This window comes from Podarcis erhardii (assembly GCF_964252035.2).
Source record: "Podarcis erhardii genome assembly, chromosome: 7".
NCBI classification, from domain to species: domain Eukaryota; kingdom Metazoa; phylum Chordata; class Lepidosauria; order Squamata; family Lacertidae; genus Podarcis; species Podarcis erhardii.
The window spans coordinates 25,595,247-25,612,800 of NC_138511.1; the positions used below are offsets into that span (position 1 = coordinate 25,595,247).

The 17,554-nt window shown below is 47.6% G+C and overlaps 1 protein-coding gene across 11 annotated transcripts in view; it reads left to right on the plus strand.

The window, feature by feature from the left end:
• Window positions 1–17,554, plus strand: part of EPHB2 (EPH receptor B2) — a 112,412-nt gene that overhangs the window by 14,906 nt on the left and 79,952 nt on the right. For all 11 annotated transcript variants that reach the window (XM_081870854.1, XM_081870858.1, XM_081870860.1 and 8 more), the window contains exon 2: window positions 15,750–15,814. In XM_081870854.1, the coding sequence (XP_081726980.1) occupies window positions 15,750–15,814 (65 nt within the window). The remainder of the gene's footprint in view (window positions 1–15,749; window positions 15,815–17,554) is intronic.

Below are 17,554 nucleotides of genomic sequence, written 5' to 3' on the forward strand. Positions count from 1 at the left end.
TACCCCGGGGCTTCCTCTGCAGTGCTGGGCTCTCTCTGTGTGTGTTTTATGGGTCGTGGGACTTTGCCAACAGTTGAATCACAGCTGAAACCTCGCAGAGCACTCAAAAGAAATGTTGAGGCTGGGATTATGTTACCCGCCCTCCCTGTAAAAGACTCTATAAAGGGTCCATTAAGCAGCCAAAGGACCTTTCTTTTTGGCTGAGGGCTTCTGCTGGAGGATGGAGATTGCTCTGGTGGCCTTTGTTGGGATAAGAGTGTGGGAGGAGGGCTCTCCACAACGACTCCTGGAACGTGACTTCAGAACTCATCTCTAGAATTCATCGCTTTGTCTTGTCCCTTGCAGGGGGGCAGAATGTTTGTGTGTACTGAGCCCCCTGTTGGCTTGGAGACCCCAAGTGCTTGTTTTTTTTCAGGTGCCCCAAAGTATTAATTCGGGGGGGGGGGGTTGCAACCTTGATGGGGGCAAGACTGCAGGATGGAGGACAACCCTTTCATTACTTTGTAGATGTGGAGCCCTGGTAGTACCTGGTAGCCATGCAGTCATGTTCAGAGGTCATAATATCCAGATTTTGTGGACAATTGAGGACCCTTTTGGGATACCAAGATGCATCTGTGGGGGCTTCTTGGTAGTTCCACTGCCCTTGGAAGTTTGGAGGAAGTTGTGGGCTGGGAGAGGACATTCTCTCTGGCAGCCCTTAAACTGTGGGATACCCTCCTCACAGAGGTGAGTCCAGTACATTATCATACAGTGATTGTCTTATGCTGAAGAGACCTCTTTACTCTGACCTTTAACACACACACACACACACACACACACACACACACACACACACGTATGAAGTATGAAAGATGGAGCAAATTTTTCTCTTTCTGCTGCTCTAGAGGGTAGGACCCAAGCCAAAGGATTCAAATTACAAGAAGAGTGATCCCGACTTAACATCAGGAGAACTTTCTGATGGTAAAAGCTGGTTGACAGTGGAATGGACTACCCCAGAATGTGTTAGACTCTGTTTCATTGGAGGTTTCTAAAGAGAAGTCAGGTGCTCCTCTGTCAGGGATTTTTTAGCTGTGATTCCTAAATTGCAGGGGGTTGGACCAGATGATCCTTGGGGTCCATCCCAACTACACAGTGGTACCTCGGGTTACATATGCTTCAGGTTACATACGCTTCAGGTTACAGACTCCGCTAACCCAGAAATAGTACCTTGGGTTAAAAACTTTGCTTCAGGATGAGAACAGAAATCATGCAGTGGCGGCGCAGCGGCTGCGGGAGGCCCCATTAGCTAAAGTGGTGCTTCTGGTTAAGAACAGTTTCAGGTTAAGAACAGACCTCCGGAACAAATTAAGTATTTAACCCGATGTACCACTATACAAGTCTATGATTCACTCATTCTATATGTACATCTTTAGTACCATCTTCTGATTGCAAGTTGCTTTAACAGATGTTAATCATGGGTTGTAGCCAACTTGGACTTACTCAGAGTAGACCTGTTGAAATGAGCTGACCTGTATGCCATGCCCATCAACTTCAAGCATGAGCAGAGCTAACATCGGAAGCAACCTGTTGCATTTTTATACGGTCCCCCTCCCTGGGACCTTATGGGAAATGATAGGTAAGATATCAACATCATCATTGCCTGATGCAGTGGGAAATGGGAGTCTGAGCTGGATTGCCCTTTCCCTGAACCAGGCAGGCTCTTCTTATATAAACTGTTGCAGTCTGCTGCATGCCCATTGTTTGGTCGTGTTCTGTTTGAGCTGGGAGGATTGCTGCCATGGTCGGAGGGTTGCAGAGTCTGAATATTCCTAGTTGCAGTTGTCCTGTAAGAATAAATGAAAAAAACTGGGGGAGACTGTGCTGAGAAACATCTTGAGTGAAAATCCTGGGATTTGGACACCCTTCTCGAATCTAGCCAGCTTGCCAGTGCTGTCTGTTTCAGGGTCCTTTGTTTTTGCACAGAGCTGGAGATCAAACACATCACGCCATATTTGGGCATATTTGGGGGGGGGGAGAGATGTGCAACTTTTGAAGCGGGAATCCTCTTGCCGGAGATCATGTGCAAAGCCAAGACTCGCTGTGCTCGCCTTCAGTGGGGTTGGGAACATTTGCCTCTGCGCTCCAGCCTCCCCACCTAATGCTTTTGTTCAGCACTGAATATGCTCCCGGCACTGCATTCTGTCTCCTTACGCTGCACATTTCTTTTAGCGCAGGGATTCGGAAATGTGGATGATTCATACCGTTGCGTGTTTGGAAACAGGCTCTCGTTCACCCCTCTATTGGTGAAAGTTTTGGACTGGGCTTCCTTGACACAAAGCAGATCCGGCTCTTCCTGATGGCAGTGGGGAATTCAGTGCGCGGAATCTGCTTTTCTGCAGTGGTTCTACTTCCTCCAGCCTCATCTACAAGAGCACTTCTTTCGCAGCAGCGAACTCGTTCCTTAGGGCACTAGAGAAAGGTGGATCTGCCTAGCTCTAGTCTTTGACAATCTTGCACACGTCACCCACTGTAGTTTATTCCTAGGAATGCTGGAAAATTCTGACATCCCAAAATGGAAACGGAAGCAGCAATTGCTAATGTCCATGCATTCATCCCATGTTTGGGATGGAAACCAGAGGCTTCCTCGGTTCCCAACCAACCCTGTGTTGAGCAGAGAAGGTCTGCAGGGGAGATCTATTTAATGTTCATCTGAATGCAAGTAGAAAACCTCTCATGATTGGAGATCCATCTTTATTCGGATGTTTGACCACATAGATAATTCTACAGGCATTCACGCGAAACAAGTAGAAGCTGCCTTCGGATATTCTCTGCTCAACATCAGGATGGTTGTAGATTGAGCATATGTAGCAATGCTCACAGACATTGGGAGCGGGGCTTGCAAGCATTTCCCTGCCTCCTGTCCATGGATATAGAGGCCACATGGTTCAGGCAAATTCTTTAACATGCTTCCTATCCAGGGTTTGAAATTCATCGGGTACCAGGCGCATTTTGCACCTGGCTATCAGCCAGTTGCAACTAAGTGAAGATACCTGGGTGCCAGGATAGTGCCTGATGTCTCCACCATCTGGAGGTGCATACCTGGAGATCCAGTGTGGTGTAGTGGTTAAGAGGGTAGACTTGTAATCTGGTGAACTGGGTTGGGTCTCCACTCCTCCACATGCAGCTGCTGGGTGACCTTGGGCCAGTCACACTTCTCAGAAGTCTCTCAGCCCCACTCACCTCACGGAGTGTTTGTTGTGGGGGAGGAAGAGAAAGGAAAATTTTAGCCGCTTTGAGACTCCTTCGGGTAGTGATAAAGTGGGATACTAAATCCAAACTCTTCTTCTCTTCTTCTTCTTTGATTTTGCCTGTTTTCGCACACTAACAACACACACTGTAGAATTCTATTTGTGGTTTTTTTATCTACACAATCAGAATGAATTTCAGGAACCAAAAAGTTGTATTGAAAAACGTGACTTTCCTGTCATCTGGCCCTAAAAAGGGGCAACTAGGCATTCCGTTTTGGCAGCTGTGGTTTAAGGAGCCAGTTGGCGCCTAGCTTATAGATCTGAGTTTCTAACACCGTTGCTATCTAATTTCTTTGATCTACATCCAGATCATAGAAGCACCCTTAAGCTCCTTGGAATCCTTGCTTCACTTTGGGTTGCTTCGGAGAGATCTTGCTTCAGTTTCCAATTCTGTTGTTGTTGTTTAGTCATTTAGTCATGTCTGACTCTTCATGACCCCATGGACCAGAGCACGCCAGGCACTTCTGTCTTCCACTGCCTCCCACAGTTTGGTCAAAGTCATGTTCGTAGCTTCAAGAACACTGTCCAACCATCTCGTCCTCTGTCGTCCCCTTCTCCTTGTGCCCTCAATCTTTCTCAACACCAGGGTCTTCAGATCCTGAAGCTGAGGCTCCAAAGTATTGGAGCCTCAGCTTCAGGATCTGTCCTTCCAGTGAGCACTCAGGGCTGATTTCCTTCAGAAGTTTCCAATTCTGGATTCCTTCAAATCTTTTGCCCATCCCTACTCTCTACCGAGCTTCCAAGCCTGCATTAAATGCAGCTCATGCATTGCTAAGCCTTTTCTCTCAAGTGGGTTAAAGTTGCAGAGGGGGTGTGTGTGTGTGTGTGTGTGTGTGTGTGGCAGGGTCAGATTCTGCTCATGTTACCTGACCCTCTGCTTGTCAGGTATTCCTAACCCCTTGCATGATGCACAGGTGTTTCAATCAAGCCATGTTATACTAAAAAAAAGGGGGAAATGAGGTTTCACATTGAGGTATGTAGAAGAGACCCAGTTTTGTTATTTAAGATTTCTACATAGCCCTGTTTCAGGTTCAAGAGGCAGATGATGCTTTTAATTTGCAATACATCAAAAGGCTTTCAGAGATGGCAAGGGTGCCTGTGTCACTGAAATATATATACTTCTGCGTGGTGTGGAGAAAGTAGAAGTTTTTTTCCCCCTCCCTTGACATACTATAACTCAGGCATTCAGTGAAATGAATGAGCAGTAGATTTAGGACAGATGAAAGGAAGTCCTTTCTTATATGACAAATCATTAATTTAGAGTGAGGGTTGCCAGGGTTGCACATTGTGATTTTGGAGTGAGTACAATCAGCGGCACCTTTCTCATAATTTGAATCCACTGGTTTGGGTCCTACCCTCTGAAGCAGCAGAAAAAAAGCTTGCTCCATCTCCCATTCATATATTGGAAGACGGCTATCATATCACCTCTCAGCCTTCTCTTCTAAAAGGCTAAACATGCCTAACTCCCTCAACCATTCCTCATAAGGCTCGGTTTACAGACCCTTGATCATCTCGGTTGTCCTCCTTTGCACACATTCCAGCTTGAGGCTACCAATGCATGGGACACCGTCCCCAATCTTATCCCTGTCCAGGAGCGACCCAGGAAGAGCTATTAAAAGGCATCAAAGGCCCTTGAGCCTCCAGTGACAATGCTGGATTAAGGGAGTATCACCAAGATACACACCTTCTGAATGAAGCATATGGGCATGGGAACCAAGCTGCTGTGAGTGCCTTTAGACAAGATGCTGCGCTAGATGGATCCAGCAGAATTCTCCTTGCATTCTTATGAATGGCAAACTCAAATGAACTAATATGCATGCCATACATGTGATCTTCCACTAAGGAATGTATGCAAAGCATGTGCATCTCTATGGTGTCTTGCAACAAGGCTGCTTGATGCAAATCAATGTGTTGCAGTCGTTCTTTTACCATTTTCCCTGTATTCTCATGTTCTGGCCACTGAAATCAGTGAATTTGGCTTGCTTATGCTATCACCCCTCCTGATCACCTTGCTTGGAAAAGGACTTTTGCAAAGGAAGCTGCCTTAAACTGAGTCAGACAACTGGGAGACAGAGAAAGGAGAGGGGAAAGCAGGGTAAGAATGCACACTCTGCGGGGTTGGAGCCAGAGCTGAAAAGTCAGATGCCCAGCTATCTCAGTTGGTTAGAGTGTAGCGTTGATAACGCCAGAGTCATGGCTTCAGTCCCCATACAGACATATTCCTGCACTGCAAGGACATGGACTAGATGACCCTTGGGGTCCCTTCCAACTCTACAACTTTGCAAATTCATTGGTCCATCCAGCTCATTCATGCTTGGCTATAGCAGCCTCCTATATCCAGCTGGCTTCAATCTAGGACAATCTAGGGGCATCTCCACCCACATCGTTCTGCCCGGACGCTGAGGTCCAGCGCTGGGGGCCTTCTGGCGGTTCCCTCATTGCGAGAAGTAAGGTTACAGGGAACCAGGCAGAGGGCCTTCTCGGTAGTGGCACCCGCCCTGTGGAATGCCCTCCCATCAGATGTCAAAGAGATAAACAACTACCTAACATTTAGATTTAGGGTGGCGCTGTGGGAGGGACGTGGGTGGCGCTGTGGGTAAAACCTCAGTGCCTAGGACTTGCTGATCGTAAGGTCGGCGGTTTGAATCCCCGCGGCGGGGTGAGCTCCCATTGTTCGGTCCCAGCTCCTGCCCACCTAGCAGTTCAAAAGCACCCCTAAGTGCAAGTAGATAAATAGGTACCGCTTTATAGCGGTAAATGGCGTTTCCATGTGCGGCACTGGTGCTGGCTCACCAGTGCAGCTTCGTCACGCTGGCCAAGTGACCCGGAAGTGTCTTTGGACGGCGCCGGCTCCCGGCCTCTTGAGTGAGATGAGCGCACAACCCTAGAGTCGGTCACAACTGGCCCGTACGGGCAGGGGTACCTTTACCTTTACCTTTAACATTTAGAAGACATCTGAAGGCAGCCCTGTTCAGGGAAGTTTTTAATGTCTGACATTAAATGTATTTTTGATCTTTGTTGGAAGCGGCCCAGAGTGACTGGGGAAGCCCAGCCAGATGGGCGGGGTAAAAATAATAAATTATTATTATTAATTATTATTATTGTTATTATTGGACTGATGGGGTGGGGGTTGTCATCCAGCACATTGGGAGGGCACCAGGTTGGGGAAGACTGGTCCACAGTAATCAGCAACATCTCTCTAGGATAACAGGAGGCAACCTTAGCCCTGGGTGCCAAACGCGGCCCTCCAGGACTCGCCACTTAGCCCTTGGGACTCTCTCAGGCCACACACCCCTCCCCAGCCACACCCTCTCTCCCCAGGTAACACTCCTCACTGACCTTGCTAGAAGATACCCACCTTGGGTCTCTCTGGCTGGCTGGAACATATTCCCAAACTCTGATGAGGACTCTTGCTGGATGGAAGATTAAGAGGGGTATGTGTGTGTGTGTGTGTGTGTGTTTGTGTGTACAAGCTAGGGGTGAAATTTGCATGAATTCTTCTGCCGTTAGTGGCTCTGGCCATCGACTTGGATGGCTTTAGATGAAGATGTGGCAAACTCATGGAAGGGAAGGCTCTCGATAACTACTAGATGGGCCACTGGCTTGATCTAACAGGGCTCTCTTTGTGTTCTTCAAACCCTTCTGGGATGGTCGGGGTTTTGGAAGGACTTCTTTGCTTTCCCTGCTCTGATACTAGGCCAGCCTGGGCTCATTCAGTGGAGATTTAGGTCAGTTTGCCTGCTTTAGCTGCTAGCACAGCTGTTCTCCGTTCTGCGGCTGGCTCTGAGGAATCAGAGCAGAGCAGGCTAGACCGCAAAAATCTGTACCTCTGGCAGGAGTTGGGATGCAAACCTTCCTGTAGGGCAGCCTTTTTCAACCTGTGGGTCCCCAGATGTTGTTGAACTACAACTCTCATCATCCCTAGCTAGCAAGGCCAGAGCTCAGGGATGATGGGAGTTGTAGTCTAACAACATCTGGGAACCCACAGGTTGAGAACCGCTGCTGTAGGGTTTTTCTCCTATTCATACAGAGCCTGCCCCCGCCCCGCCTCATCTTAGGGTTGATGCAGTGGGATTAAATGTCAGTCACCCTGTACTGCATGTTCTGGGGAAACATACAAGCCTACAAGGAGCAGTGAGGGTCCTCCTTGCCAGTCCCAAGAGTTGCTCCCTACAGGTGCTCAGATGAGGGAACAACATGCAGTGCCAACTATGCAGCAAGCCTGGGAGGTCACATGGCATGGGCCAATCTGAAGCTAGGGCAGGTGGTCCCGGATGGGACAGCCACACAACAGCCCATAATCCTCCTGGCAAAAAAAAAAAAAAAAGTCATGTGACACTCAACGGCCAATATTGTACCACCACCCATCAGGAAAACGACAAAATTTGCTCAGTCCTGAGCTACTTGTTAGTGAGGGAGGTCACCAGGCCCCTCCTCCATACTGTCAAAGTCTGGATCTTCAATGAATCAGCCTTTCCATTGTCCTCTCTCAGGCCTGAGTGCCTGACACAAAACTGGTTCTGGAGGCAACCCAAGCAGCCTGGCGTTTTCAAGATCATACCCTCCAACATTTCTCTGATGAAAATAGGGACATCCATAACAACAACAACAACAACAACAACAACAACAACAATATTCTGCCCCCCCTCCTCTGGCAATCTGCACAGAATTTTGCTTAATGGTTGCCATCAATTTGATTTTAATTAATTTTTATAATGAAATGTTTTTAGAATCGTTGGATTATTTTGATTGTTGTTAGCCGCCCTGAGCCCAGCTTCGGCTGGGGAGGGCGGGATATAAATAAAATTTATTATTATTATTATTATTATTATTATTATTATTATTATTATTACTTTTTACCCTGCCCATCTGACTGGGTTGCCCAAGCCACTCTGGGCAGTTTCCAACACACACACACACACACACACACACACACACACACACACACACAAACATTAAACATCTAGAAAACTACCCTATGGAAGGCTGCCTTCAGATGTCTTCTAAAGGTTATATAGTTGCTTTCTCCTTGTCCAGGGGTTCACATAACTCCATACCGTCCAGCATTTCTCCAATGAAAATAGGGACATTCTAGGAAAAGTGGGACCAAACCATTCTGGGATCAAATCAGAAACTAGGATGGCTTCTGTAAATCCAGGACTGTCCCTTGGAGAGTCTGCAAGCTGCAACACCTGACAGGTGTTGGCTATCCCTGGATCAAGAAGAAAACAAGTGATGTTTGCTGATGCAAGGGCCATTCCCTGGGTGGTGGGTTCCAGTCTTGGCTCCTTGCATCAAACCTAGGCTGGATGGCTACCTTCCCCTGTCCTTGTCATCTTAACAATATCCCTGCATGTAGAAATGGAGCAGCCAAATCTTCCCCTCACCTTTCTGCCTTACAGCAAGGAAAAATTTCAGCAGAGTAGTTTCTGTGCACCAGGTTGCCTTTAAAGCAAGTGTGGGGAAAGTCTTTCAGCCTGAGGGCAACTTTTCCTCCTGGAAAATCTTTGGAGGGGAGGCACATGTCACTGATGGATGGGGCCAGAAACAGAAGTGGACGGAGCATCCAATGCAAACCTCAACTTTCTACAAATGTTTCTCCGCACCATAACTTTATGCGCCTCTATGATCATTCCACATCACTCCCCTTTATCCCTTCCCCCCAATTTGTTGTTGTTTAGTCGTTTAGTCGTGTCCGACTCTTCGTGACCCCATGGACCAGAGCACGTCAGGCCCTCCTGTCTTCCACTGCCTCCCGCAGTTTGGTCAAACTCATGCTGGTAGCTTCAAGAACACTGTCCCACCATCTCGTCCTCTGTCGTCCCCTTCTCCTTGTGCCCTCAATCTTTCTCAACACCAGGGTCTTTTCCAGGGAGTCTTCTCTTCTCATGAGGTGGCCAAACTACTGGAGCCTCAGCTTCAGGATCTGTCCTTCCAGTGAGCACTCAGGGTTGATTTTCTTAAGAATGGATAGGTTTGATCTTCTTGCAGTCCATGGGACTCTCAAGAGTCTCCTCCAGCACCATAATTCAATAGCATCAATTCTTTGGCGATCAACCTTCTTTATGGTCCAGCTCTCACTTCCATACACCACTACTGGGAAAACCATAGCTTTGACTACACGGACCTTTGTTGGCAAGGTGATGTCTCTGCTTTTTAAGATGTCATTGCTTTTCTCCCAAGAAGCAGGCGTCTTTTAATGTCGTGACTGCTATCACCATAAAAAGCCCCAAATATAGCCTTTCCTCCTAAGCGGGTGCATTTTTGCAACCCTTTCTTGGCTGGAGAACTGCATGGCAAATTTGGACTTTGAAGAGTGGCTGTGTTTTAGAGAATGCGAATGAGGTAGATTTGTTGTTAAATACAAACTTAATCAAAAAGTTAGCTTGGAATATCCTACTGTCATGTGTATTCTCCTTGCGGTACAGAGATGCTCGCATGCATTTTGACGGCCCACTGTTGTTTTTCTGCTGCACATGACTGGAATTGCACATGTGATTGAGCACGACCTGCGTGCACACGCAAGGGTAGATGCATACCTTTTAAAAATACAGTGGTATCTCAGGTTACATACGCTTCAGGTTACATACGCTTCAGGCTGCAGACTCCGCTAACCCAGAAATAGTACCTCTGGTTAAGAACTTTGCTTCAGGATGAGAACAGAAATCGTGCTCCAGCGGCGCAGCGGCAGCTGGAGGCCCCATTAGCTAAAGTGGTGCTTCAGGTTAAGAACAGACCTCTGGAACGAATTAAGTACTTAACCCGAGGTACCACTGTAGAGGAAAGTAAGCACCCGTGGAGAGCCCCGCTGGATGAGACAAAAGCACCACCAAGCCTGGCATCCTGTTTACTTGCATGCTTGTACAACCTCTGCTGTGCTGCTAGCGCTCCCCTGTGCCATCGATACGCACACTCTTGCCACCAGAGCATCCCAAAACGGAGTCCCTTTTCCTTCTCACTGGTCCTCCTCACCAGCCATTTCTTGGGTAGAAGCCCGTGCGGAGCTGGCAACAGTTGCCTGCTTTGCAGCCTGTCAGTTAAAACAGCGAAATCTGGTGCTCTTGGCTGTTGGGGAAATGCAGAAGGCCAAGAGCAAATAATTGCGGAGAGGGTATGGCAGGATATGTCCCAGCCCTGGCTCATCTTCATGAGGTTTTGACCCTCTGAGCAGCTTCCTAGCAGGAAGCAGGATCTGTCTGGAGCTGAGCAGTCAAGATCGGTGCTTGTACACCCTGCAGGACTTCCTGCAGGACTCAAAGACCCTGGGCGGAGTCCTCATTTACTGAGCAGACCTTTTGGCTGCAGTAGCTCCACATCAGCATATTACCCTTGGTGCTGAAAGTGCCTCGCTGCTTGCCGGAACATCACCAAGCCAATATTACTGCTAGTGAGAACCAGTGTGGTGTAGTGGTTAGAGCATCAGACTAAGACCTGGGAGACAATGATTTGAATCCCTGTTCGGCCATAAATCTCACTGGGTGTGACCATAGGCCAGTCACTGCCTCTCAGCCCAATCTGCCTCACAGGCTTGCTGCGGGGATTAAATGTGGACCACTTTGAGCTCCTTGGAGGAAAAGGTGGGCTGTTGTTGTTTAGTCATTTAGTTGTGTCCGACTCTTCGTGACCCTCAGAAGAGCAGGAGCAGAGGGTGGGGGAGGCTCCCACCATTCCTCCTCAGTGCAGTTCTCCTGAGCACAGTCCCTGGCAGACAGCTAAATTAGTAGAGCATGAGACTCTTAATATCAGGGTTATAGGTTTGAACCCCATGTTGGGCAAAAGATTCCTGCATTGCAGGGGGTTGGACTAGATGACCCTCACGGTCCCTTCCAGCTCTACAGATCTTTGATTCTATGATCCTATACGTTTATGGGAGGGGCAGTTATTGTTTTGTTTTGTTTTTGTTTTGTATTTTTATATTGTATTTTTATGCTGTGAACTGCCCTGGGATCTATGGATGAAGAGTGGTATATAACAGTGTAAATAATAATAATAATAATAATTAATAATAATAATAATAATAATATGGTGGAAGGCACAGTGAGCTTTATAGCTGAGTGGGGACTGAAATCTTGGTCTCCAACGCACTAACCACTAAAGCACACTGCCTTCAGGCCAGAACTCCCCCAGCCTGGTGATACCAAGGCTTTCACCTAGGACCTTCTGAATCCAAGCCAGATGCTCTACTGCTGAGCTACAGCACAATCGTATTGCATGCTTACTCAGACGTAAGTCCTATTGTGTTCAGGATTGCAACCTTGTTGTTGTTGTTTAGTCGTTTAGTCGTGTCCAACGCTTCATGACCCCATGGACCAGAGCACGCCAGGCACTTCTGTCTTCCACTGCCTCCCGCAGTTTGGTCAAACTCATGCTGGTAGCTTCGAGAACACTATCCAACCATCTCACCCTCTGTCGTCCCCTTCTCCTTGTACCCTCCATCTTTCCCAACATCAGGGTCTTTTCCAGGGAGTCTTCTCTTCTCATGAGGTGGCCAAAGTATTGGAGCCTCAGCTTCAGGATCTGTCCTTCCAGTGAGCACTCAGGGTTGATTTCCTTAAGAATGGATTGGTTTGATCTTCTTGCAGTCCATGGGACTCTCAAGAGTCTCCTCCAGCACCATAATTCAAAAGCATCAATTCTTCGGCGATCAGCCTTCTTTATGGTCCAGCTGTCACTTCCACACATCCGTACTGGGAAAACCATGGCTTTAACTATACGGACCTTTGTTGGGCTATAAATGCCATTAATAGTAATAATTAATGAAATTAGGGCATAAAGCCCTCAACGGTCTAGGACCATGGCTCTTAAACACAAGCCACATTATTGTAATCATCTGAGGAAGCAGGCCTGACTTTCCCACAGTTATTCACATATTCCTCTACTTCGTATGCAAACCAAAGCTTTTTAGCTTAGTGGCACCAGTAATTTGGAATGCTGTTTCTATTGAATTGTAGACAGGCACCTACAATTATTCTATTTTGAAACGTACTCAAAACATTTTCGTTTCACCAAGCTTTTCAGAGAATTCGGTCATATCCAGATACCCGCGAGTAGTGCCTGCAGATACATGGTAGCTCTGCGAGGGAAAGGGCCTTCTCACAACTCTCAGCACTGTTTGTTAACTAAAGCTGCCAGGATCCTTTCGTGGAAACCACGACTGTTTAAAGTGGCATCACCATTGTCATAATTTTATTATTTATACCCGCCCACTCTGGGCGGTTTACAGTACGCAGTGTACATAGTGCTTCAAATATTTTGCAAGTACAGTCATACCTCGGGTTAAGAACTTAATTTGTTCTGGAGGTCCGTTCTTAACGTGAAACTGTTCTTAACCTGAGGTACCGCTTTAGCTAATGGGGCCTCCCGCTGCTGCTGTGCTGCCGGAACATGATTTCTGTTCTCATCCTGAAACAAAGTTCTTAACCTGAAGCACCATTTCTGGGTTAGTGGAGTCTGTAACCTGAAGCGTCTGTAACCTGAAGCATCCGTAACTTGAGGTACCACTGTAAAGCTTTTGAATGTTAAAGTCTGGACATGGGATTAATTTCCAAAGAAGGGTGTCAGTCATTTTAGCTTCTTAGCTGCGATTTCGCTACTCTGACTCCAACAGATCCTGCATGCATGTATGATGTTCTTATGAACCTCACCGTCTAAGAACTGTCCACGAGGTTTCCTCGACTGGATCATGGGAGCGCAGGGCTAGGCAAGCCTCGCTCTAACCACTGTACTTTACTCTCCTCTCTGCCATTTCGGCAGAGCAGATCCCTATGGATCTTCACCTGCAGTGCCAGGGCCCAGCCCCGAAGCCACCCTTCTGCCTTGTGTGTGGCCTTGCCTCGCACCCGGTGCCTCGGCGTGGCAAGATGTGGCAGGTCGTGTGCCGTGGAGACTTTGGTGTCTGCGCGGCTGCCGTTTGCACTTGAAAGATTTGAGGCCTGCGAAAAGGAAAAAGGGGGAGGGAAAAAAAGAAGCATTTAATTATCTGGGCAATTAATTCCACTCAGTATAGCTCGTGGGGAGGGGGTAGACCCGATGTCAATGGGGACGCTTATTTAATGAGGTAATGATGCTGCAGGGGAGGGGGGAGACCCCAAAACCCCTGGTGAATTCCTCAGCCAGAGAAGGAGGGAGGAAGAATCCACCTGAATAAAGGGGGGGGGACGGACGGTTGGAGGAGAGGTTGCCTTTATGGAGGCACAAAAGATTTCTGAATTCCCCCAGCCTCCGCAGCTGCCCCCACCCCAGCCCCACGTCTGGGAATGCTGCCCACAACAACTTGGGCCTTGGGAGACGTCTCACAGTTTCTCCCCACGCTGGGCAGGCTAATGCCTTGCCAATGTCGCCCCCCCCCCCCCGCCGCCAATCCACTACTCCTGCTTGGAAATCTGGACTTTTTACTGTTGAAGATACGCCTGCCCTGGTCCCTCGGGGGCCAGAGCGGCATTCAGCCCTGGCATCTCCTTCGGCCTGGAGGGAGGCCAGCCATGGCGGCACGGACATTTTAATGAAAAGCCCATCAACGTGGGCAGGCCAGGTCGGGCTGGCTTGGCTAAGTGGGCCTGGGGGGGGGGAAGTGGCACAGACTCCTGCCGGGATGGCAGCCAGGCCTGCGCCTGCCCGTTCCCATCGGCTGAGGAGGATTTGCTTTAAATGCCAGGCACAGCGTGCCGGCCTGCAGAGACAGACGTGGGCTGGAACGGCACAAAAGGAGCCCCACAGACCAGCATCCCTGGCTCTCTCGTCCTGCCGTAGGAGGGCAGGCGGTCGAGTGCCTTCTCCTGGCTCACACCCTGATGTCCCCTCCACCCCCCCCCTCTGCTTTTTGCTGAGGTGAGAGGAAACAGCAGAGCCTGAGAGTCCCAACTCTATGATTCTCACAGTTGCAAAGGACTGGCGCCACACAGTCATCCCTGACTGCAGGGGTAAAGGTAAAGGTAAAGGTAAAGGTAAAGGGACCCCTGACCATAAGGTCCAGTCATGGCCGACTCTGGGGTTGTGGCGCTCATCTCACTTTATTGGCCGAGGGAGCCGGCATACAGCTTCTGGGTCATGTGGCTAGCATAACTAAGCCGCTTCTGGCGAACCAGAGCAGCGCACAGAAACACCGTTTACCTTCCCACCAGAGTGGTACCTATTTATCTACTTCACTTTGATGTGCTTTCAATCTGCTAGGTTGGCAGGAGCAGGGACCGAGCAACGGGAGCTCACCCCGTCGTGGGGATTCAAACCGCCAACCTTCTGATCGGCAAGTCCTAGGCTCTGTGGTTTAACCCACAGTGCCGCCACATCTCCCTCTGTTGTGGGCCGCTTGCCTGTAGTGCACAGGCCAGAGGCTAAACTGGCCAAAGCAAGAAATGTAACTTTTACCATTTGTACAGTAGGCTGGTGTCTACACACAGACACTGATACTGATGATGTTTCTGTTTCCTGTTAATTTTGTTGCTTTGAATATATACTTTATATCTGACTTTCTTCAATGATGCTTTATTCTGGATTAATTGATTTGATGTTCGACTGTGTTGTCAACCACTTTGAGATCGTTCCTTCGAACTGTAAAGTGGTATAGGAATGAAATGAAAAATAATAAAAGTAATATCAAATGTAGTTCCTTGGAAAAGAAGCTTCTATTGTTTAAGTAATGAAGGAATGCCAAGTTATCTAAAAAGTATCTGGAGGTTCTAGTCCTTGTCAAAATCTCAAATTATGCCTAATCTTCTCCATGATAAATATATTCCAGAGTGAGTGATACCTAGCATCTGGAATAACATCTTCCACTGAGCTTCAATTACTATTCATTCTGATATATATTTCAAGCAAAGAACTTGACAATTTGGGAATGGCAAAACTCTGTGGGAAACTTAGCAGTGCATTCCTAACCAATGTTTGCTCAGGAGTGAGTCCTATCCAATTCAGTGGGACTTTACTGCCAGGCAAGCAGAGTTAGGATTGTAACCTGGAATCCCATTGCTGTTGTTTGGGTAAGATTGGCATGCATTTTCCTGCAACATCTGCCCAGTGGGGGAAGCACCATACTCAGAGTTGAGAGTGGATTTCACGCTCTTTATTCAGCTCATAGTGGTGAGGAGGAATGAAAGTCCCCTCAAAGTATCTGCTTTATATATATTATTTGCACAATGGGCTGCACGTGATTGGCTAATTCCGGAATTCTCCTGTAGGCCAATCAGGTTGTGGATTCACTTCCACCTGGAGCCGGATTGGGTGGCTCCTGCAGACCAATCATACTGCTGCATTGTTCTAGGACCAATCAGACTGCTGCATTCTGAATACTATTGTTCTAGGACCAATCAGATTGCTGCATTTTGGATCCTATTCAACTCAGTACATAACACACCACCTGCTGAAGTGCTTAGCTCTAGGGTCAGAAACCAAATAGGGGTCAACTCTAAGCTTGGGCTGGTTGAGAAGGTGACCTCTGACTTCTTTTTCTTTTCTGTTCACCTGCAGAAACACTGATGGACTCCACCACAGCAACGGCAGAGCTAGGCTGGACAGTGCATCCACCATCAGGGGTGAGTTTGTGGGGAAGAGGCACAGGAACCAGAGTGGGGAAGAGGGGCTTCGTCAGTCTGACATGAGCAGGGTTGTGTGAACCTATCAGTTTTGGCGTTTCTCATTTCCCCAATCTTAAACTCAGTTCTCCCCATTTCTACACCAATTTGCTTTAAAAAAAAAAAAAAAAAAAACTCCTTGTGAAAACTAATCAGTGCTTTGTGCAGGTTTCTCCTAATATACACATTTTGGCAAAAGCATTTCCCCTGATCGAATGCATCTCTGGAATTCGTTTTCACACATATATGTATTTTCATCTGAGTGTTTTGCATTTTTGTATGCATTTCTCAGCCGGATAGGTGAACTGCAGAATTTGGAGAAGTGTGAATTTCGAAGGGCAGCTGTTTTTCAGTTTGCGTGCGGGAAGTGTGAACAAGGCAAGTTTGCCTATAAATGTGAATCGAATGTATGCCCATCTTTAGACATGAGAAAGGTCTGCTTGGTCAAGGACAACTTTCTATATTGGTCTCCAAGAAAGAGGGAAATGAGCTAGCTTCAAGTGGCACTTCAGGGTTGCAAGTTGTGCTGTGATGACTTGGTGGTGGGAGACGGTGGATACAATTTGAATTATCTGGCAGGGTTGCAAACATGCAAAGCATGCAGTGCACAACGGACAGCAACACTGGTAGCTGCCTAATGCCAGCTCCAACTGTTTGACTCTCAGGCTGAAAAGAGTCCTGCCCATCACCCGCTTCTCTGATCTGGGGATTGAACCTCAAACCTTTGACATGCCCTCCTGACAAGCTGCCTTATATTGAGTCAGACCATTAGCTCATCCAACCCAGTATTGCTTACTCTGACTGGCAGCTGCTCTCCAGGATCTCGGACAGAGGCTTTTCCCATTCCTTGCAACCCAATCCTTTAAACCAGAGGTGTCTGGGATAGAACCTAGGGCCTTCTGCATTCAAAGCATGCAATCTACCGCTGAGCCTCTTCAATATTGACAAGGGAGAGGGAGGGAGATTTGCAGGTTTTTGATGAAAAGCTCCCCCCTCCCCAAGCCAATTTCAGAACCCTCCATGTAATATGTATAAGGAGAAGGCTCCAAATGCTCGCTGCTCATTTGCGAATTGCACCGAGGAAAATGCCTAGGTAATTTTCCGTTGGAATGCCGCAAACTCTCACATAATAATTCTGATAAGGCTGACAGCGCTAATGAACGCAATTAGTTGATTAATTAAATTCATGGCAATTTATTTTTTATTTTTTTAAAAAAGGTGTTTAATTGAGGGTGGGGACACTTTGGATGCCATTGCGGGAAGCAAGTTGATGTTTAGGCATCACACTTTGAATAGGGTTTTTTTGGGGGGGGGGTATGCAAATAAAGCATTTTGTGGTGTTGAATCCAAGGAAATGCTTATTTCCCCCAGGTAGTCTCAACACACACACACACACACACACACACAATATCTGCTTGCAGATGTAACCTAGCAAGCAGCTACAGTAAGCCAGACCCATCTCAGACAAGTAAATCAGAAGCAGGGAGCTTTCCAGAGGCTGTATTTCATTTGTTAAAAGAAAATATGCATATATACGACCCATCATTTTGAACTGAAGGCATCTGCGCTAGAAGAATCAAATGCAAATTAAAGATAAGCATATTATGCATAACCCAAATCAACTGGCAACTGGTCAATCAAATAAGCTGCAAGGATAAAAAGCAAAAGCTGGTAGTGATGCTGGGAGTTAGGAAAGAAGCT